At 44.6% G+C, this 23,264-nt stretch overlaps 2 protein-coding genes across 8 annotated transcripts in view; one reads left to right on the plus strand and one right to left on the minus strand.

Annotated features, from left to right (window-relative positions):
• Ogfod1 (2-oxoglutarate and iron-dependent oxygenase domain containing 1) overlaps positions 1-12,212 on the plus strand; it is a 30,801-nt gene extending 18,589 nt beyond the window's left edge. For 2 of the 4 annotated variants that reach the window (XM_006531053.4, XM_006531054.4), the window contains 6 exons: positions 334-447; positions 2,006-2,085; positions 2,340-2,653; positions 7,257-7,379; positions 7,759-7,817; positions 8,469-11,763. In XM_006531053.4, coding sequence (XP_006531116.1) covers positions 334-447; positions 2,006-2,085; positions 2,340-2,653; positions 7,257-7,379; positions 7,759-7,817; positions 8,469-8,630 — 852 coding nt within the window. In that variant the 3' untranslated portion in view covers positions 8,631-11,763. Of the gene's footprint in view, positions 1-333; positions 448-2,005; positions 2,086-2,339; positions 2,654-7,256; positions 7,380-7,758; positions 7,818-8,468 lie in introns of all 4 variants that reach the window. The other 2 variants (NM_177767.4, NM_001093757.1) reach the window with 1 other exon arrangement.
• Positions 12,213-12,241: 29 nt separating this feature from the next.
• Positions 12,242-23,264, minus strand: part of Bbs2 (Bardet-Biedl syndrome 2 (human)) — a 31,418-nt gene continuing 20,395 nt past the window's right edge. Inside the window, exons 13-17 of one of the 4 annotated variants that reach the window (NM_026116.3) lie at positions 21,242-21,373; positions 19,413-19,550; positions 18,582-18,694; positions 14,252-14,400; positions 12,242-12,672 (exon numbers count right to left, since the gene is read on the minus strand). In NM_026116.3, coding sequence (NP_080392.1) covers positions 12,566-12,672; positions 14,252-14,400; positions 18,582-18,694; positions 19,413-19,550; positions 21,242-21,373 — 639 coding nt within the window. In that variant the 3' untranslated portion in view covers positions 12,242-12,565. Of the gene's footprint in view, positions 12,673-14,251; positions 14,401-18,581; positions 18,695-19,412; positions 19,551-21,241; positions 21,374-22,889; positions 22,989-23,264 lie in introns of those variants that run through there. The other 3 variants (XR_001778463.2, XM_030243735.1, XM_006531304.3) reach the window with 3 other exon arrangements.

Here is a 23,264-nt window from a genome sequence, read left to right on the forward strand (position 1 = left end):
ATATCAGTTGTTTTTCTGTCTTTACTTGGGAGGACCATGAGAGCTGACATGTATTTTGCAGCATTAGACATCAAACCAGGGGCCTTACATATGTTAACCAAGAACTCTTCCAATGAACTATGTACCCAGCATGTTTTTCTGATCTTAAAATTGGGTTTTGCCAGTGCTGGAACTCGACTTGGAACATCCACTTTTCGTACATAGATTTTGACAATGTTTTCCAGTACTCTTTGTTTGATAGGAGAAACATGAAAAGTGAGAGCTGTGGACTGGTGTAAGGACAGAAGCTGTAGAGACTAACGCATCTCCTCTATCTGCTGCTTCTCTTGTAAGCATGAAATTTTATATGAGTGGATCAACCCTGCTTACCTGGAAATGGATTATCAAATGCAAATTCAAGAAGAATTTGAAGAAAGGTCTGAAATTCTCCTGAAGGAGTTTCTTAAGGTAGGCCACCATACCCTGGTTTCTATGTGTTGTCTGACATTTCATCTTGGTAAAATTGACTGCATCAAGATTTATTTTCCTTCTTAGTTCAGATGTTTATGTATTCTCTTCAAATGAAATACACAAATCATGATAGTAGGCATTGCTGTCAGGTGTATGCATGATATCCCCAGAATTCTATGAACTCTTTCTTTTAAGGTTTATCTTTTGTTTTTAAATAAAAACATGAATGTATGCACACATGCATGTGGGTGCTTAAATGCCAGAAGAAGGCATCAGATCCCCTGCCCCTGAATCAGTTCCAGATGGGGGTTCTCTGTAAACAGCACTGTAACCACTGCGCCCTCTCGCCTGTATTCCTCCAGGACTGTATTGCTCAGTGTACACCCGCGCACATGCACATTTCTTCCCTAATAGGGACCCTGGTATCTAGTTTGGGTTTTTTTCTTTTCATTTGGTTAGTGTGGTACTTGTTATTTTTAGTAAATAGATTGCTAGTGGATTTTAATAGATAGTTGATCTAATACTGAATGTTTGACCATCATGAGGCAACTTGAGGAGGAAGAGAGCTGAAGTCAGAAGTCATGTCCTGGCTCAGGTGTCCCTGACCTGAGCAGCCGGTCTCACTAGGTGTCTGTTGTGTTCCTGGTTACAATGGGATGAGAGCCACCTTGCCTTACTTACTGTTGTGAGAGCGGAGTGAAATAACACATACTGAGAGAGTACGTCATGACCACGGTGGATACGTGGACATACATTCCCAAGGGCTCTTCCTCCGTCAAAAAGGAGGAGGGGTTCTATAAACTGACTCTGTCAGAATTTCACAGCTGACATTGAATGGTACAGAATTCGAGGGGCATTATCTTGTTACAGAAATAATAGTAGCTAAACCACTGTGTGTAACTCCATCTCCAGGGGACCCATAGGCAATGCACAGATACATAAACATTCAGGCAAAATACCCACATGCATATAATAATTTGTTTTGTTTTGTTTTGTTTTGTTTGTTGTTTTTGAGACAGGGTTTTGCTGGCTGTCCTGGAACTCACTCTGTAGACCAAGGTGGCCTTGAACTCAGAAATCCACCTGTCTCTGCCTCCCAAGTGCTGGGATTAAAGCTCAGATCCCTAGCACCCACATGGGCATGTGGGTTTTTTTGCTTATCTTATGGGACTGGAGACAAGAGGGTGGAATCGCTGGCTACCAACCTAATGGGGAGAGGATCAAGGAACCACAAGCTGCAGGTTCAGTGAGGGACCAGTGGAAGAAATACTTCTCTGGCTTATACCCACGCATGCATGGGTGCATGTATTCATGTGTACATATTCATATACATCACACGTATATATGCAAATAAAAATCTTTAATAATAAATAGACTGACAATACTTGGCTCTTTTTAGGTACAGGTGCCACAGAGATCTTGTGGGAAAGAGGAAATATTCAAATGGCCCTCTCTGGAATCAGCCAGCTGATATCCTACAGAGCTGCTCCTCCTGCTGGAATAGTGAGGGACTGCAGGAGGATTTGCTCACTTCTTTTATTTGCTTCTTTTCCAGCCTGAGAAATTTGCAGAGGTCTGTGAAGCCTTGGAGAAAGGAGATGTGGAATGGAAAAGCCATGGTCCCCCAAACAAAAGGTAGAGGTCGCCATCACAGGCGACTCCATCTGGATTTAGCATCTCCCTCTCATCCGTGTTGCTCATCCCCAGTAGCACACTTGCCTTAACGTTTAGTTCCCCAGGCTGTGCTGTAGCAGGTCCTAGCAGACACTCACTAGTATCATTAAGTTGTGCCATCATTTAGGGAGAAGGGCTCAAAGCTAATGGCCCGCTTTGATTGCTCGGGCAACCTGACGTGTGGGGCTGAGGGGCTGGCCATCGCTGCTTTCCAGGTTTTATGAGAAAGCAGAAGAAAATAACCTCCCTGACGTGCTGAAGGAATGCATGGGCCTGTTCCGCTCTGAGGCGCTCTTCCTGCTGCTCTCCAACCTCACTGGCCTGAAGCTTCACTTCTTGGCCCCTTCAGAAGATGATGAGACTGAGGAGAAAGGAGAGGGGGAGACAGCCAGTGCTGCTGCTGGCACTGAAGAAGGGACTAGCCGACGCCCCTCGGGGCCAGAGAATAATCAGGTGGCCGCTGGCAGTCACAGTCAAGAGAACGGTGAACAGGCAGACCCAGAAGCACAGGAAGAGGAAGCAAAGAAAGGTGAGCTGGTGTTAGGCCCCACCTTTATTTTTACCTGAGACTATTTCACATTCCACGATTTATCCTTGGGTGTCAGAATGACTGTGGTCTAAGGTGTCAGACTCAAATGATTTATCCTTATCCATATAAAAAGTACTTGCCCAGCTCTCCAGGATCTTGAGTTCTCCTAGGAGATGGCAGAGGTCAAATCTATACTCAGAAAACAAAGAGAGCTCACCCGGTGCTGAAGGCTTACATGGCATCTTGTGTCATTCCCTCAGGAGCACGCCCCTCGACTGCTGCTAGTGTTCCCAGTCTGATAAAGTATACTAGATCTTCTCCTCCCAAAAATGTTCTTCCTGCATTCCTTCTCATGCAGATCCGAGCAGTGGCACTTCCTCAGGGACACTTTTCTGTATCACCCTCCCACTGAGGCTGCTCAGTCATAGTCATTCTTTGTCACATGACCCCGTTACAGTGCTGTGTCCATGCTGCCACAGTCTCTGTGAATTCATACGTGCATCAGTCCTGTTGTGTGTGGAGGAGTCATTTGGAGTTGTTTTTGTGTTTGGAGTCATCCATCCCCTTTGGCTCTTAACAGTCTTTCTGTCTTCTCTTCTACATAGCTCTCTAGGCCCTGAAGGGAGAGTTTGATAAAGACATCCCATTTAGGTCTGAGTATTCCAAAATCTCTGTTTCTCCATATTGTCCAGTTGCAGGTCTCTGAGTTAGTCTCCATCTACTGCAAGAAGGAGCTTCTCCGATGGCTGAGTAAGATCTATGGGTCTAGCATAATCTCATTAAGAGTCGTTGTTATGTTCCTTTAGCAGAACACTATTAATTGGTTTTTCTTTAGACCTGTGATCTATCCAGTCTTGGGTTTGGGCCACCAATGCGGTGTCAGGCATGGGCTCCATCTTGTGACGTAGGCCTTAAATCCAGTCAGTGTGGTGGGTCACCCCCACGATGTTTGTGCCACTGTTACCCCAGCATATCTCTCAAACAGTTCACCTTTGTAAATCACACAGCATTTGTGGCTGGGTCAATGGTTCCCTTTTCTTATCTGATAGCATGCAGGGTACCCTCTGGCAATTAGGAGCAGAGCGGCAATAAACATAGATGAGCAATATATCTGAGTAGGATGTAGAGTCCTCTGGGTACATGCCCAGCAGGAGTAGTGATCTTGAGCTAGAGCCATTCCCAGCTTCCTGAGGAACTGCCACACTGATTTTCATGGTGGCTGTACAAGTTTGCATTCCCACCTTCAATAAATACGTGTTCCCCTTTTTCCAAGTCCTTGACAACATAAGCTATCATTTGTTTTCTTTTCTCTTTCTTTCTTTTTTTTTTTTTGGGGGGGGGGTGGTTCAAGACAGGGTTTCTCTGTGTAGCCCTGGCTGTCCTGGAACTCACTTTGTAGACCAGGCTGGCCTCAAACTCAGAAATCTGCCTGCCTCTGCCTCCCAGGTGCTGGGATTAAAGGCATGCATGGCCATTTTGAATGATATAAGATAGAATCTCAAAAGTACTTTTATTTTTAGTTCCTTGATGACTAAGGATGTTGAATATTTTTTAAGGGTTTCTCAGCCATTTGTGTTTGACCCTTTGAGATTACCTGGCTTAGTTCTGTACCTTGGGTTTGGTGTATAAATGTTTAAGTTCCAATATCATCTTGTAAGTTTTTCCTTTGAGTTTTTAGTGTCCTTCCCTTCTCTTCTGATTAGTTTTGGTTTGAAATATCTTGTCAGATACTAAAATGGCTTCACCTGCTTTTTTTTTTTTTTTTTTTGAGTCCATTTGTTTAGAATACCTTTTTCGTCCTTTTTTGTTCTAAGGTGATATCTATCCTTAATGGTATGGTCTGTTTCTTGGATGCATCAGAAAGCTGTATCCTCTTTTCCCATCCATTCTGTTAGTTTGTGTCTCCTTAGGAGGAATTGAGACCATTGATGTTAAAAGTTATCCACCAACAGTGTTTATTGATTCTTGCTATTTATTTATTTATGGTGTGGGGTTTTTTCCCACTCTTCTGATTGACTGGTCTTGGATTATTTATTCCTTGTTTTCTTGTGTGTAATTAAGCTCTTCAGACCGAAGGTTTTTTTCTAGTGCCTTCTATGTAAATAGTGCTGCTTAAATTCAGTTTTATTGTGGAATATCTTATTTTTTCCATCTATGGTGATGGATAGTTTTGCTGGGTATAGTAATCTGGGCTCGCATCTGTGGTCTCTTAAGAGTTTGTAGAACATCCATTCAGGCCTTTCTAGCTTTTAGAGTCTCCACTGATATGTCAGGTGTTACTCTAATTGGCCTGCCCTTACTTGGTCTTCTGGCTGCTTCATCTTTTTCCCTTGTAGTTTTTAATATTTTTTCTTTTGTTCTATACATTTGGTGTTTTAGTTATTTTGTGTCATGAGGGATTTTTCTGGTCTTGTTTATTTATTGCTCTATATGTTTCCTGATGTAAATGCCTATAAATATCCTTCTTTACAGTGGGAAATTTTTCTTCTATGATTCTGCTGAAAATATTCTCTGTGTCTTTGAACCTGGGTTTCTTCTCCTTCCTCTATTATTATTATGTGTAGGTTTGGTCTTTTCCTAGTGCCCCAGATTTTCTGGTTGTTTTGTGTCTGGGTTTGTTTGTTTGTTTTAGATTTTCTGTAACATTTCTTGACCCTTGTCCTCAAAGCCTGAACGACTCTCCTTCATTTGGTGAGGCTTCTCTCTGAGGTTTTTGTTTGACTTCCTAAGTTTTTCACCTCCAGTTTTTCAGATTGGGGTTTTCTTTAATTATTCTCTTCCAACTTTCATGTCTTGAACCGTTCATTATTTCATCCCACTGTTTCTTTGTGTTTTTGTAGACATCATTAAAAGATTTATTCACATACTCTTTAAGGTCCTTGAACATATTCATAATTCATAATTGAAGTCATGTGTCATGTGCTTCAGCTGTCTCGTATCTCCCAGACCCTACTGTAGTAGAGTTACTAGGTTCTGGTGCAGGCACTTTATCATGGCTCTCCATGTTTGTGTTTCTGTCTAAGCAACTGTAGTTATGATTGAAGTGAGTCTAGGTGTTGATATCTTAGTTCCTATTGCCCTCCCTGGATTTTAGGAAAATGTGGTGGGGGCCATGGGTTTCTTGGTAGAGAGTGCTTCTACAGGTCAGTGGGTGCAGAGAGGAATAGAGATAGGCCAAGAAAAAAGGCTGAGGAACTGTAGGAATGAGCTAGGGCATCCTTTCCACACTAAGAAGTAAAGTCCCCAGGGAGTTGAAGGCGTGGTGAAAGGAGGGGCTCTTGCAGGTAGGCTGCAGAGACAAGGATGAAGGGGCTAGGGGAGCCCTGGGTCTGTACCAAGAGTTGGAGTCGTTAGGGAATGGAGGTAGGGTGAGAGGAGGGACCCCTGAAGCATGCTGCTGCAGGCTTAGGTGAGAAGGGAGAGCTTGTAACAGGACAGGGAAGATAGAGAACACCTGTGGCACCGAGGCCCATGGTAGAAAGGCTTTCTAAGTGTCTGCAGCTGATATAGGAGCTAGGCTAGGAGGGAAAGCCGAGAGGGTCAGCAGGAAATAGATAGGCTAAGACCCTGCTAAGAGGTGGAATCCTCAGGAAATGGAGGTAGGGTGAGAGGAAGGGCCCCTGCAAGCGTGCGGCTGCAGGGCTTCAAATGAGAGACCAGAAAAGAGAGTGAAAACCGACTTACCTGAGTCCCATCCCAGGGTGCTCACTGGGGATCCCAGGCAGAAAGTCTTTCTAGGTATCTGCAGCTGACACAAAGGAATGGGGTGGGCTAGGAGGGTTCACAGGGAGGAGCTAAGCTGGGTCTATAACTAAGAGGTAGTAGAGGCCCCAGGTCTCCATCTTATTTTAACCTTATAAAATGTTTTGGAATTTTGTGGTTCTTTTTGTGGCACTGAGAATGGAACCCAAGATTTGGCCATGCCAGGCAAGCATTGTACCACTGAACTCTGTCCCTGACCCTTAGACATAATGAAATTTTGTAGTGCTCAAAGCTGGGCATGATGGAACACCCATATCCTCAAGGCTAGTCTGGGCTTTATAAAGATCCCAGCTCTTCCAAATAGGCAGCAAGAAGGGCTAGACTGCAGCTCTATGATCAAGTGCCTGTCTGCCATTCCTGGCCCCTCAGTTTGACCCTCAGCAACAACAAAAAGTTTTAGTAATCAGTCTATCTGTCTACCTTCCATGTTTCCTGCTTTGATGGTGACATAAGAAATCTCTTCCTTGCTTTAAGATACATAAAAGTATGCTCAAAGTTTATTTACTGATTCATTTTGTGATTAAATCTCTACTTTGTCTAAAATGTAAAGAAACTGAAACTCGGCCAGGTGTGGTGGCAGGCCCCTTTAACCACAGCATTCATTTGGCAGAGGCAGGTGACTCTCTGAGTTTATGGCCAACTTGGTCTACAGAGTGAGACTGGGGGGCTGGAGGGAGAAGAGAGAGATACTAAAACTCGGCATTCTCCCAACTAAATAGTAAGACCTTATAACTCCTACATCTTCTCTGCCTGACACAAGACCTTATGGTGGGTCCTTGTATTCTAGCATTTGTAATAAAGTTGTAAAAAGTTTGCCGGGCATTATTTTGTGTTTTCTTAGAATCGAGCGTTCCCATGTGCCAGGGGGAGCTGAGGCGTTGGAAGACTGGCCATTACACATTAGTCCACGACAACACCAAGACTGAATTTGCCCTGGACCTGTTTCTGTACTGTGGCTGTGAAGGTAGGGAGGAGCAGGGCCATGGATCAACTCCTTAGTCCAGGCAGGCTCTCCGAAGCGACTCTCCAGCTCAGCCAACTCAGAAGTGCTGGCCTGTGGCCACAATCCCAGAATTCTAAAGGGTGTTGGGGATGGTGAATTTTAGTTTCCCCAAACAGAATTTATATCTGGGTATGGAAAGGTTAATTCCTTTAATTTCCTCTTTCAATATTCATTAGTAAGCCTGGGTTTCAGTTCAGCTGTCTGGGAAATTAGCCATTTAATAGAGAGAGAATCCATGATAGCAGATGCTAAAGGCCAATACAGAAGTTCCAGAGCCCCAGTTCAGCAGTCACTCACTCTGGCAGTGGGAGCTCAGTGCCCTTTGTCTTTCCCTCGTCAGGCTGGGAGCCCGAATATGGCGGCTTTACCTCCTACATTGCTAAAGGTGAAGATGAAGAGGTAAGTAAGTGGCTTCCTTCTGTCAAGTTCTCCTTTCTAACTCTTGAGAAAGTTCTGTTCTTCAGACACCAATTTATTTACCTGTTGGTTTTGTTTCTTTGCTTTGTTTGTTTGTTTGAGGCAGGACCTCACTCTACGGCCCAGGCTGGCCTCACCCTTGGCACAACACTCCTGCCTCCATCAAGCAAAAGCTGATGTTACAGGTGTGAGCCACCACGACGGCAAGAAATACACATTTTATGACCTCAGCCAGTGTTCTTAGCTGATAAATCCATGCTGGCCTGCCTCGAGGTGGCTCTGATTTCACAAGAATATATGGGAGCTTGCAGTAACTCAGTAAAGCGAAAGGAAATTCAGCACACACTGTTGTGCCTTACTGAGAGCCTGAGTTAAGAGGCTCACACCCACCACTCTTTCTAGGGAGTTGGAAGCAAACACATTAGGCCAAACCGTTTCCGGGTTTGTGCTAGTGAGGCAGAGCTTGTTGGGAAATGTCTAGACAGAAACACACCTCTCCTAATAAAAAACTCTTTGGGACCTCCTCCCCAGCCTAAAGAGTCACTATGGAAACCACCTGCTCTGTGATGACTCCCCCGAGCGGAGCGGAAAACGAGCTCTGGGTTCTGACATCTCTCGTGTTTCCCGTTACAGCTGCTCATAGTGAATCCAGAAAACAACTCTTTGGCGTTGGTCTACAGAGACAGAGAAACGCTGAGGTTTGTGAAACACATCAACCACCGCAGCCTAGAGCAGAGCAAAGCCTTCCCAAGCAGAAGCGGCTTCTGGGACTTCGCATTCATCTACTATGAGTAACAAGATGGGGCAGAGCCAGCTAGCATTCACTCCACCAGTGCCAGGAACATGGGGTCTTCGTGGAGTGAGGGAGAGTGGGGCATGCTGGGTAACAGCGTCCTCCGAGCAGGCTGTCCTTGCAGGCTGTGTGGGTGCACACCTGTGATGCCAGCCTCGGGAGGCAGAGAAAGGGGACCTTCAGTTCCCAAGGTCAGTGTGGCTTACACGGTGAGACCCTGTCCCCAAGCAAAACAACTCTTGGTCATCCTTTCAGAAAATTCATCTAGACCTCATGCTAGAGCTATGTACTCGTCCCTGGGTTGCAGAAAAAAATGTTTTCCCCCATTGCAATTCTCTTCGTTCTGTAGTAACTGCCTTGGCGACTTTCTAACTTTGGTGATTTTTTTTTTAATTTATGGTGTATATACAAAATTTAGCAGGGTCACTTTTTTTTGGCTTAGAGTTTGGTTTGGTTTGGTTTGGTTTCTTTTGACAGGGTTGTACTATGTAGCCCAGGCTAGCTCTGAAGTACTGATTCTGCCACCTCAACCTCCTAAGTGCTGGAATTGCAGGCATGAGCCACTGCACCAGTTCCTGCATGTGCAGTCCGTGGAATTGAGCATACTGAAGTGCTCCAAAGCACCCGTCACTGCCATCTGGAAAACACCCAGACCTCATAGGAAGTGGAAATGGTTTTCTGTCTTCCCATAGGGGAGTGCTACTGCCCTTCTTTGATGACTGTTCGCCTCATGAGTGAATCGTGCAGTGGGTCTCGCTTCCTGATTGGCTTGTTTCACTTAGCACAGCGTCCTCAAGGCCTATCAGTGTTTTTCTTCTTCACTCCTAAGTAGTTGTAGAAACTTGCTGAGCCCGAGAGCTGTGACACACGGTGCTCCCACTGTGGGCTGAGCTCCACCCTGACTCTGAGGATAGGGTACCCTCGGGGAGGTAGTGTTGCTCTTTTGGAAGAGGTCTGCCTGAAACCTAACATAGCTCCAGGAATTCCATAGCTGCTTACTGCCCTATGTATTTCCTCTCGTCTACTGCCTTCCAGACCTGGCATCGTGGCTTCTCTGAGTCTAGCCTCCCAGTGACTATGCGTTCCTAAATGCTGGAAGGCCGGGTGTGGAACTTGCTGCCTTTCCCTTCCTTTTGAAAGACCCCCGTGCTAAAAGGCAGTGTCAGGAGGAGAAGTTCAGGAGGAGAAGCCCTCCTTTTGTCTCTGGTCTTTCCCCTGAACTGCTCCATGGGGCTGTGGCACAGCTCTTCCCATTGTGGGGGTGTGCATGATGGCTGAGAGATGTCCTCACACCACCCCACACCACATCTATTTGCTGCTTTCTTGGTTCCTGACTATCCTTGCAGGTTTCAGTGTGGACTTTACTTATCGGTAGGAAAAACGCTGGACCTTTAAGTATCTTATTCACACTTCTCTGACGTCCTAAAAGTCCATCCAAATGCATTCTGTCTTTTACATTGGCTTTCAATTTGTTTTGTTTACCCAGTCAGTAAAACACACTTTAACATTCATATCCTAGTAGATACTTACAAGTTTTATATGTTTTGGTATTAATCATAAAACAAAGTAATTTTTAAATAATGACATGAGAATATCCAGACCTAAACTGAGGGGACATACTTTAATCCCAGCTTTTGGAAGGTAGAGGCAAGAGGATTAAGAGTTCAAGACTATCCTCAGCCACACAGCGAGTTTAAGGCCAGCCTGGGCAGCAGTACACCTTGCCTCAAAAACAAAGATGGAGCCAGGAGTGGGAAGCACGCATCTTTATTCTAGCACTCAGGAGGCAGAGGCAGGCAGATGTGTGAATTCAAGGCCAGCCTGGTCTACAAAGAGAGTTTCAGGACAGTCAGAGCTATATAGTGAAACCCTGATTCAAAAATTAAAAACAAAAGACTCTCCAGACCTAGTTTGAGAGTTGTCTTCCCACGCCAGGCAGTGACCAATGACAGGCTGTTGCCCACGCATACTGTTGTAGACTCCACCGCACTTTAATCCAGAGTAGTGCTCAAGTTGGACTACGCATACTTTGTTGCTAACGGTTACTTTTGAAGCTTGCCTTTTCTGAACTGCTGCAGACTAAAGGCAGGCCCACTCCCCCACCCATCCCACCCTCACTCCCCACCCCCCATTGAAGTGCCTGAGTGGGAAGAACTCTGAAGGGTCCCTCTGTCTTTGCAGAGCCTCCTGGTCTGCAAGAACAATAGAACCTACAGGTTGCCTTTCTGCTCTAGTGAGCAGCTGCGTTTTTCAGTTGCCATGTGCCGCATTGTTGATGTATGGGTGAGACAGATGGTGTATGACAGTGAGCCCGTACGTCTACAGTGGAGCTGAAAGATGCCTGAATTCCAAATCACTCAAAGTCACCGAGAGGCTAGGGAGAACAGGCAGCTGTGCACACAACTGTCACTCACAGGCCACCACCTTATGTGTTCACTCACATGACCTGCTCAGAGTGTGTGCTGTTAAAGCGCTAACTCCCATGTGCAGACAACACAGGTGGAAAGCAGTGAGAATGAAGACAATCAATAAGTGTATGGGCCTGTGTGTGTGTGTGTGTGTGTTAGTATTAACAGAAAATTCAGAAAGGTTAAAAATGAAAATAACTCAAAATATTTTTGTACAGCTATACAATATAAAGTTATAAGTCAAAGTTTAAAATAAAGTTCTATTGCATAAGCTAAGGCTATTGAAGATGGAGTATTTTTAACGTGTCGTCCATGTTGGAAGGCAGAAAAGCTTCCACTTAGTCTGTCCAAGAATACTGTCACGTTTGCACAAGTGATCTTGCCTCAGTTTGCAATTGCTTCATTCTTGATCCTGATTGCTTGCTGCTTTGGGCATGGGGCAAGAGAGTCAAATGTGGGCTCTCAATACCTCTTGTTGGTAAAAGCTATGCTGCTTTCTGTGTGACCAATGGCATGTCTCTCTTAATAATGAGCCTCTAATTCTTTCTTGTTTTCTTATTGATTGGTGTTTTCGAGAAGGGTCTATGTATACCCTAGCTCTCTAATTGCTAAGATTCTAGAGTACCACGGTGTCCAGCTGTGAACTTCCAGTTCTCATAACTCCTTTTCCTAAAGGTGATATTCCCTCCAAAGATAACAATACATAAACAATGCATGTTCATTGTTGGGAATTTAAAAGTGTGGAAAAACACATAGGTCAGCTGAAACCCCTTGCCACCACCCTTTGACAACTGTGTGCTGCCGTAAGCGTGTCAGCATGGCCACCCTGCCCTGTATTAGGAAGCATGGCTCCTCTCTGCCCTCTCTTCCCTCTCTCCTGTTGGGTAAATACAAGGTTGTAAGGCACTTTGTCAGGCTGGGCTCAGAGGGAGCCACTAAGGCCGCCGCTGCAGACAAGAATGAAAACAGTTTTCAGTGGCTCCTTAAGAATAAAAAGGAGCAGCCAGAGATGCGTTTGGAGATCTGTATTCCAGCTAATGCTACCCCAACTGATAGACTGCCTTTAGATTTGTTTTCCCTTAATATAAATGTTTACACATACATTTGAGTGATAAAAAAAAATGGATGTCTGTATTTTTTGTTTTCCCCACAAAATAAAAGTGTTTGTGCATTTCTGCTATGGTGGTAATTTATAAACAACAACAAGGAAGACCAGTGCCTTTTATTTTTAATGAAAAAGTAGGTACTCCATTTTAAATTTCAGTAACAATTTCGGGGGGAATAAATTCATACACTAACTTTATGTACAAAAACAAGTTAAATTCTGAAATGGTGATATATTTTAAGATACAAATCAGCAACACCACTGATATCAATGAAGGAGGCTTTCAGCCGGAGTGCTTTGTCCTTAGCTGTATCAGTTAGCATGGTTTCATCCTTAGCAGCTGGATGCCCAGGCTGTGATCGGGAGCCAGCCAGGCTCCGTGTCTAGACCTTTTGCAGGGGCTTCCTTCCTCTTTCCCTGTCTCCTATGAAGGAGCAGTGCCCACTCGCATGATTCTGAAGAGGGTGTTGATGTTGTTGCTTCGAATCGCATCCCGACAAGCACTGATCACCTGGTTCTTTGGCTTTCCAACTGTGTGAGAAAAAACATTGAGTCGGTGCTTCCCAAAATATGATTAAAAGGGAAATTAGAGATTCAAAGCCAAGCCAGGTTGGTGGCGCACGCCTTTAATCCCAGCATTCTGGAGGCAGAGGCAGGCAGATCTTTGAGTTCAAGGCCAGCCTGGTCTACAGAGTGAGTTCCAGGATAGCCAGGGCTAAACAGAGAAACCCTGTCTGAAAGAAAAGAGGTGGGGGGTAAGGACAGTTTGAAGACAGCATAAAACCAGGGTAGAAAAGAATTACATATACATATACATAGCTAACTTGCTACCTCCTGCAGGGTGTGGTAGCTCACGTCTTTAATCCCAGCACTCGGGAGGTAGAGGCAGGTGGATCTCTGAGTTCGAGGCCAGCCTGGTCTACAAAGTGAGTTCCAGGACAGCCAGGGTTATACAGAGAAACTCTGTCTCGAAAAAAAAACAAAAACAACAAAAAAACAAAAAAAACAAAAAAAACTTGCTACCTTCTAGGAAAGACAGAATTTATTACAAAAAAACTTAGAGGTCATCCCAAGCCAGAATCAAAGTAGGTTTGTAGAGATGACTCAGCTTGCACTCCTAACAAAGGCAGCTTGATCGAAGCAGCGGAATCAGCAGCTCTCCGGCCGCATTTCCATTTCCTGTGGCCTATCCCACAACTCTCTACGCTTCCAAGATGGATGCTTGCCCAAGTTATTTTCAGTTGTTGGTTTTTTTTTGTTTTGTTTTGTTTTTTTCCGTCCCTAACTTACAAAGTTATTTTCTTCCTTTGGATTATAAAACTAAGTTTTCCTTTAGGACAGTGGTTCTCAACCTTCCTAATGCTGCAACCCTGTGATATAGTTAATTCTTCATGTTGTGGTTACCCCCAACCATAAAATTATTTCTTTGCTACTCATAACCACTTTTGCTACTGTTATAAATTGTAATTTTCTGATATGTGACCTCCAGAGAGGTCACACCCCACAGGGTGATAATTGCTGCTTTAGCAGCTACAGCAAGATCTTAGAAAAGGAATTTAGGGTTTTATTCCTTTTTTTCTTTTTTTTGGATTTTGGTTTTTCGAGACAGGGTTTCTCTGTGTAGCCCTGGCTGTCCTGGAACTCACTCTGTAGACCAGGCTGGCCTCGAACTCAGAAATCCGCCTGCCTCTGCCTCCCAAGTGCTGGGATTAAAGGCGTGAGCCACCACGCCCGGCTATTTATTTATTTATTGAGACAGGGTTTCTTCATGTAGCCTTGGCTGTCCTGGGACTCATTCTGTAGGTCAGGCTGGCCTATACTAACAAGAGATCTGCCTGCTTCTTCTACCTCTTAAGTGCTGGGATTAAAGGTGTATGCCACCATGCCCTGCAAGGCTTTATTTCTTTAAAAAACAGAACAATAAAACCAAAAATCTGTCTAGAGAAAACTAAAGTCCTGGGTTGAGTAGTAGAAGCCAGGGCCAGCTCTGGAGTGTTGAAGGAAGGCTGCTTTGGGCTTCAGTGTGAGTTTTATAATGTATCCACAATCTTCTGTGACCCTCATGTTTTCAAAATACCATAGGCAAATCAGGTACCAGGGAAAGACTTACCGCGCAGACGGCCTGCTCTTTGGATTGCTTGGTTCACCGCCTTCAGGTTTCCTAGCAGTTCTGTGTGGTTGTTACAGCGAATCTTGTATCCATTCAGCAAATCTTTATTAAGGTCATAGAGCTCCATGTAACGACTCTTCATTGTTTTCCTGTGTAAATCAATAGAAGCCTGGCATCAACACTCAACAAGCCTCTGACTCACTGAAAAGGAGAATAGCCAAGCATGATGGCGCACAGTTCAAAGCCAGCCTGGGCCACTAGTGAGAGCCTGGGCTCAAAAGAATGGAAGGAAGGGAGGGAGGGAGGGAGAGGGTGGGGCAAGAGAGGGGGCGAGGGCAGGGCAGGGCAGGGCAGGGCAGGGCAGGGCAGGGCAGGCAGGCACATTTTTAGTTGTATTCTCACTAATACAGACTAATTACTGCTTTGAAAACATCCAAAAGTTTCCTTAAACATACCCTCTCTTTTTTCCCAGATAAATAGAAAACAAGTGATCTTTTTGAGTAATTGGTCCATGATTTGTTTAGATTTAGAAACTTAAGCTCTGAACTGGTCTGTAGGGAAAAGACATCGAGGCGGTGGCTGTCTGTCCTTCAAGTTTCAAATCAGTAATTCGTTAAGTAGAAAGGCCTACTAGTAAAAGATTTCTAGAGAACAGACTCATCTTCATATCTTATAAGCTTTAATGAAACATGGCCCTGTAAGATGGCTCAGTGGATAAGGGGGCTTGCTACCAAACCTGATAACGTGAGTTCAATCCCCAGAACCCACATGATAGAAACTGTCCTGTGACCTCTATACATGCATGCACACACACTCATGCCTCTGCCCATATAAAGTAAAGGAAATGAATGCAAAAGAAAAATTTAAAAACACAACAAAATATTACTATACAACAATGAAAATCATTTAAGTAAAAATGCTGAACTCATGCCATGCTGAATACAAAATGGTAGTTTCTCTGAAACCCTGGCAATTTCTTAATACATAGGCAGCTTTAGCTTTCTCTATACTTTTAAGGAAAAGAAAAAAACTCTTTACATCTTTACTATATAATTCCAAGAGAAGTAAAAATTCATGTCTAAAAAACTCATTATAAAAATATAACCACCAAAATCTGGGAACACAGGCATCTACCAGCTGGTGAAGGGGTAAACTGACCCCTCTGTGTGGCATACTACCCATCAATAAAGAAGGGGAAAAAACAAAAAACAAACCTGAGCCGTACAACAGCATGGATAAATCTCAAAGGCATGATGGTAAGAGAAAAAAAAGGCCAACTTAAAAGCTTGTATGTGGCATGATGGTATTGGGCAAAGGGGAAAGTGCAGGGTAAGAGATGGTCCCTGGAGATGAGGAAGTAGCGACACAGCGGCCCAAAGGAATCAACATCCTACATCTTGATTGTAGCAGTAGCAACACCGTCAGGGAAGTTCTGAAAACTTTTCTATATTACAAGCTATATATCAACTATATTTACACAAATAAAAAATATTCACAACTGTGTGTCTGCATGGGAAGTCCAAATGAGTCTGAGAAGAACATGAAGGGTTAGGGATGGGCTGGAGAGATGGCTCAGTGGTTAAGGGCACTGACTGCTCTTCAGTGGTCCTGAGTTCAAATCCCAGCAACTACATGGTGGCTCACAACCATCTGTAATGATAACTGATGTCCTCTTCTGTTATGTCCAAAGACAGCTACAATGTGTAGTGTAGAGCTACAGAATACATAAGATAAATAATTTTTTTTAAAAAAATTCAGAAAGAGCTAGAAAGGGTGAGCTTATTCAACAGTAAGTCTCAAAGGATGAAAACATTCTAGGCCTAGATAAGATTGTATGGAAGCTTCCAGAATTAGGCCTAGGTTAGCAGATGGAGGCAGTAAGCCTCAGAGATAACAGTTGGATCAGTTGTTGTTTTCTTCTTTGGGGGCTTTTGTTTATTTTTGAGACAGGGTTTTTCTTTTTAAGCTTAGCTGTCCTGGAACTCACAGAGATCCTCCTGCCTCTGCTTCCCAAATGCTGGGATCAAAGGTGTGTGCCACCCCAACCTGGCACAAGAACAGTTTTAAAGACTGGACAAAGCTGGGCGTGGTGGCGCATGTCTTTAATTCCAGCACTCTGGAAGCAGAGGCAGGCGGATTTCTGAGTTCGAAGCCAACCTGGTCTACTAAGTGAGTTCCAGGACAGCCAGGACTATACAGAGAAACCCTGTCTCAAAAAAAAAAAAAAAAGACTGGACAAAAATAAAAATCAGCCCTTGAAGTGGCTGGTACCCAGATGAAGGAAGCCTCACACCGCTGCTGAGAAGCAGGCAGGACTGGAGTGAGTTCGAAGCCGTCCACCATGCACTCTTGGCTAACATGACACCATGTTAATGTCACTTCTTCCACAATTAACAAGTTTAACATGATGGCAACAAAACTAGTGTTACTTTTGCTCCAGAATTTGTCTGTAGCCCCACACAGGAGGACTGAGGCAGGAGGACTGTGAGTTTGAGGCTAGCCTCACAAAACTATACTAAAACAGAAATACAGTATGATCCAGCAGCCTCCTCTGGCTTACTGACCACGAGAACTGAAATCAGGGTCTTTAAAAGATTAGCACTGCATGTGTACTGCAGCACTGTTCACAAAGCTAACACACACACACACACACACACACACACACACAAGGAAGCCCCTGGGCACATAAAAGAGAAACACAGCTTAGTAGGCAATGAACTACTCAGCCTTCAGACAGAAGGGCATTCTGTAATGTGCAGCAACCTGGTTGAACTGTTTGAGGATCAATGGAAAATGAAAGAAGCCAGTCCCCAAAAGACAAATAAAATACGACATGATGCCATTTCTATGGGAAATCTATAACTGCCAAAATTGCTAGCCAACAAGTAGAATGGTATCTGACAGGGGCTGGGGAGAAGGGAAAGCAGGGAGTTGTTAGGAGCACAGAAGACCCTGTGCTCACAGAGAAGCACTAACAGACCCAGGAAAGTTAACCAGGCAGGGGAGTATCCTCAGTCAAGAAAGCTGAGAGTGGATCTTGTTAATGACCTGGTGACCTTTTTGCGGTCTGTGGAGGCAGACCTCACCCCTTTTGCTATAGAGGCAGACCTCCCCCAAATTCCCCAGGATGATTATCCCAGACTCTGCCCTCCTAGACCATTACCCATCCTGACAGAAGATGTTACATGTACATTATGACCTGCTGACCTCTATGATGTCTTGGTCAGAGACCACACTAGATTCTAGGCCTTTCAGATATGAAACCCACCCTCATGGTCACATGTACTTTGTAAAGGAGTTTCTATGTGGTCACACCTTAACCTTTATTGTGCACCTAGAATTGGACTGACTAGAAAAGCCTTTCCCTAAATTGTACTGTTTTAAATATACTGACAATGAACTGCCTGCATTAGACTCCCTGAGGTCTGGTCCAGGTTGATGCAGTCAATCTGCCTCAAGCAGTGTACACTTCATAAACCAGACAGTTTTGTCACTCTTCCAACTAAATAAGTGGAAGCAGTCTGTACATGGGCGTTGAGTACTCTTTCAGCCTGTGATGTGTTTATAAGCTTTCTCGGTGTCCTTCATGTAGTGGCCATCCATGACTCACTGCCCTATTGATGGATTTCATAACACATCCATCACACTCTTGATGTTACTTTGGGTTTCCATCTGGGGACTTGCTATGATGTCGATATGGTTTAAGTGGGCCCTGCAGAGGTCCTCGGCATGTTACTATTAAGTAGTAGGACCTTTTAAACAGTGTAGTCCAAGGTCATTAAGGGTGCGGCCTTTGGAAGGGATTAGATAGATCTCATTAGATCCTAGTTAGTCTTCTCAAGAGAACTGCTGTGAAAGAAAAGGCGAGTCTGCCTGGCTTCCTGTATTGCTAGGCAGTTTCTTGCTCTTGCTTGTGCTCCTGCCATGATGACCCCCCACCATTGGGTAATGCCATTGGGAAGGCCCTCATCAGAACTAGGGCAACATTATTTGGACTTTGAACTTCCAAAAGCTAAATAGAAAATTCTTCTTTATACATTATTCCGTCTTTGGCATTTTGTTGTAACAGTGGGAAGCAGACAACTACAGGATTTTTATACCCAACGCCTTTATGAGTGTTGTATAAATATATAAAACGAGCACAAGTTTCTCTAAGCCTTACACTAAAAGCAAACTGCTGGGTCACAGAATACATTTTCAGCTTCACTGATAATGCCATCTTATTTTCCAAGGTAACTGAATACATTTGGACTCCACCGAGCAGCATCTGAGGGTTCCTACTCTTTACCACTTTGACTAGTCACTTATGCCAGCTCCGGTAAATACTCACATGTCCCTCATCAGCCGAGCATCCTCCGCTCTGACCAGCAAACTTCGGATGAGGTTAGAATTATCAGCCATGTCGGCGCTGAGCTTTTGATGCACTGAATGATACTCATCCACCTGGAGACCAAGAACACGAATAGTAACAGGGCCTCACCACCCTCCCGAGAGCCGGGAAGACAGAGAAGACTCTGCCTGCCACAGACAGAGCCCTCGTCCTCCCTGCTCAGTCATGCCATCTTAACTACCTCTATGCTTCATCTCCTTTTAACAAATGGTCTATACTGCCTTCAGTGATGATGGTCTAACTGGGTTAGACCTTCCTATGTCAGCAACAAAGATCTGAGCAACATACATATTAAGGTTTTAGTGATTCTCAGTGATAATGGTGAGATTCTGGTTTCTCTGCGGGTCTCTTCCGTGGGAGGGGGCAGTATAAGGCTGAGTAGTGAACTGTGGGCACCACTCAGCTACAGCCCTCGCCCTAACAGTGGTGTTTTACACTACAGCCAACCATAATCCTTACTTTTCTTTTTCAACTTTGAATGTGAATTTTTGGAAAGCAATGAACTCAAGAGCAACATGGACGCTGCAGATTAGATAAACAGAAAGTCACAGTGTGGTGCGTGCATGAAAGAGCATCCTCCGGAACCAGGAGAAACAAGGGATGAAGAGGTGGCTTCATCTTACACAAGTCCTCTAAGGAACTCACGCACCGAGGCTCATCTACATTTTTACAAAATTCTTTAGGACGTGATTATCACTAAATAATCTTGCGTGTGCGCGCATGTGCGCGCGCGCACACACACACACACACACATCTTCGCTCGTGGCTTACCTTCACCAGCACTTTCCGTAGTTCCTCGAAGTACACAGGGAAATCTGCTTCTACCTGAAGGTCTTCAATAGCAAAAAAGGACGCGATCGACTGGATGATGTCACCAGCTAGATCAATATCGTCAGTATTCACAGTGATCTACCCAGGGGAAATGGGCAAGTTTAGCATCCTCACGGATGGATGAGAGTCAGCACCTGACTGTCTCCATGCTCCACACAATGCTTGAGAACATGGTTGTGACAGTGTGAGGTCAGGCTGCTTTCAGGAAAATGCAAACCCCAGTCATTATTGCTTGCAGGTGGCTAAAGGTCACTTCTGTGACCTTATAAACTAAATGAAGTATTAGTCAAACAGTTAAAATGATTTTGTGCCAAGTGTCATTCAAACCTAACCTCCCAAGTTGCTGGGACTATAGGTTGCGCCATTGCACGTGGCTTTGCAACCAGGAGAAAAGAAAACCAGCAAGCAGCCAAGAGCAAACACATGGTAAACAGTAAGCGGTTCCTGCCGTTTTTCTGTCCTGATATCAAAATGCCTGCAGTGGGAATGGGAAGCTGGAAGTGCCACAGTGAGCAGCTCCACCCTGGGTGGAAAGCTCAGTCAGGAATGCCAGCTGTCTGCCTCAGTTTCCCCAGTCTGCTGGACGGTGTGTACCTTGTTTTGCTCTCTGTCCGGCTTCCCCAGCTATCTCTGCTGGACACTGTAAAGTCCTGTTTGGTGGTGTTCTGTTCTCTAGTGGCTGCTGCGCTCTCTCCTGCCACTGACTTTTATTTTTGCTTGCTGTAGACTTCATAAATGTAGTTATTCAAAATAAAAACCATGGCCATCTTGGCTACAGTGGATCCATTCTCCAGGCTTACAGAGCAGCGCCCTCTAGACTCCCAACCATCATGATCTTTTTATTATGATTTTCACTTTTACTTTTTTTTTTTTGCACATTGATGAAGTGTTTCCTCACTTTATTATTTTTACAGTTTTGTAATTTCAATTTTAATTATTCTAATTTTAATTACAATATTTGTCCTTTCAATTTTCTACCACCAAACCCTCCTTTATATTCTTCACTGCTTTCCTTCGCATTCATGGCCAGGAGACTCTCTTCTTCATAGTCCCTAATAAACTTTTTTTTTAATTAGATATTTTCCTCATTTACATTTTTTTGTTTTGTTTTTAGAGAAAAAGGTGCATAGCCCAGGCTTGAACCCAGAGATCTACCTGCCGCTGCCTCCTGTGTGCCGCCACAGCCTGCTTCCTCGTGGTTATTTTTAATTGTCAACTTGACCCAATCCAGAATCAACCGTAAAGGAAGTTTACAGGTCTGGATTGGTGGGCCGTAGGCATGCCTGTGAGGGGATTTTCTTAGTTGGGTAAACTGAGGTGTGAAGACCCTGATGGGCAGCACCGTCTCGTGGGCTGGGGCCTGGACTGAGGAAGCAGAGAGCAAGTGGCACTGCCTCAGTTCTTCCTCTCTGCTCCTGGACCGTGCAGGAAACATGGGCAGCTGCTGCTACTGCGACCTCTCCACTGTCACAGTCTAAGGCTGCAACTGTGACAAACGGACATACTGTCTCCTCTCCACTGTTTCTGCAGGGTACTTTGTCATGGTAACAGGAAATGACACTAAGACACCAGCTCTCCTCAAATTATAGAAGAATAAAAGCCAAGAACAAGGCACAGCATTGCATTCCAGAGTGAACCCCAGTGTCAACCATGACACCAACACACTGGGCTGGGACACTGGCTTCTGTGATCTTGACAGCGGGAGTTGTACTTTGCATGTGAATGGTAGGTAGAACCCTATGCCCACAGTGTCATACATCATACATCACCTCACCACTTTGTTTCATTTTTATGTAGAGCTGGCCACCATTGCGTAACGATGTGAAACAGACGTGAAACGGGGAATTCTGAACGTTACTGTCTTCTGGCAACAGAAAGTTCTGGTTGAGCCACGTGACCATCTTAAAAATAATAGAATGAAGTGTGCTTCAGTTTTTAAAATACAGTCATTGTGAAAGAATCCTTTCTCTAGTTTTACTACTTGGTTTTTTTAAAAGACATTATACCCCACCAGCCCCCCTACATACACAGGCAACTACATGCAAGGCACACTCCCCTTTCCCTCCTTCCTGGTCTTCAGCAACACTCACAGTTACCACGGGTCCCCGAGCAGGCACAAGTCCTTCCTACTTAGACATAATCTTACATGTGATGCACAAAGGACTGAAGGGAGTGCTACTTGTCTATCTCACAGCTTTTCTGTACCTGGACGGGGCTGTCTGCATGGGGCTGACCCACATATGTCATTTTTTAGTGAAATATACATGTGCATACTCAGACGCAGCTTACCTACACTTTTGATGCTAACGCTTTACAGTGGTTTACAATCTACTTCCAAGAATCACCCGTGAGGCTATCTATCTAGAAGGGCCTGCCTAGTGATCTGAGAATCTATACAGTTAAAACCTTCTCAAGAATTCAGAAGCCGGGCTGGTGAGATGGCTCAGTGGGTAAGAGCACCCGACTGCTCTTCCGAAGGTCTGGAGTTCAAATCCCAGCAACCACATGGTGGCTCACAACCATCTGTAACAAGATCTGACGCCCTCTTCTGGATTGTCTGAAGTCAGCTACAGTGTACTTACATATAATAAATAAATAAATAAATCTTTAAAAAAAAAAAAGAATTCAGAAGCCAGTGTCCCACCCTGTCTTCTCTGCCCTGGAAGTAGCTCCCCTGCTGTTCCTCACCCTGAAAATGTAGGCCTGCTCCAAGTTCTGCTCCACCTGCTCCTTGGTCAGGAGCCGACCACTATGCACAGCTGTGTTGAATCAACAACCAGAAGCACTGGCTGATGAAAGCCCCTGCTCATCAGTGCCACATCTCCTGAGCTGCCTCATCCCAAGCTGCTGTGTCCATGTCAGCATCAGTTCAAGGGACATCAGCACAGCAGTCAAGTTCACTGAGGCTGGGCTGGCTCTGGGGCTGGGATTGGGACTGTGTGGGGAGCATCATCACTGGCTATGCCAGGAACGCTCTCTGAAGCAGCAACTGTTGGATTTTTGGCTTTGCCCTGCCAGAGACCACGAGGCTCCCTCTCCTAATGATGGCCTTTCTCATCATCTTCGACGTGAGAAGCAGCCATCTCCACCTCCAGCTCCCACAGGTCTTTCCCATGTCTCATGTGCCTCTTCCTGAACCTCCCTGGAAGTATGGGGAAACTGGGGCTCAGAGAAGTCAAGCAAGAAGTGGATTAATAAGAAAAGAAGAGTTCTGAAGCTCAACCAAAGGTACAGTCCACTGCCATGGGTGGTAAGCTATAAAAAGCATTTTACACCAGTCATGGAATCTCTTAGGGCTCCTTATGAAGTAGGCAATGCTCCCCTCCCATTAGATGGGCACTCCTCAAAATCATTAGAAATTTAGTTAAGGTAGCACTTGAGCTAAAAGTCAAAACTGCCCTCCTCTCCAGATCCTACCTTTTCTATCTTCCCCCCTTGAGACTTTTCACTATGCAGTCAAGGCTGGTCAGGAACTCCTGGGTTCAAGTGATCCTTCTGCCTTCATCTTGCAAGGAACTGGGAATATAAATGAATGCTGCTACCCTAGACATCTCCACTTCCCTTCTCTTGAAACACTAAGGCATGACAACTACATTAATATCATCACAAAAGAAAAGAAAGAATTAAGAATAGTAAGAATTCAATTGTAACTAAGGATTACTTAGGAAAATGTGTGTGTGTGTGTTGTGTTGTGTGTGTGTGTTGTGTGTGTTATGTGTGTGTGTTGTGTATATGTGTGTATGTGTGTGTGTGTTGTGTGTATGTGTGTGTGTTTGTGTGTGTCTTTCAAAG

This window comes from Mus musculus, chromosome 8, assembly GCF_000001635.26.
Source record: "Mus musculus strain C57BL/6J chromosome 8, GRCm38.p6 C57BL/6J".
NCBI lineage: Eukaryota > Metazoa > Chordata > Mammalia > Rodentia > Muridae > Mus > Mus musculus.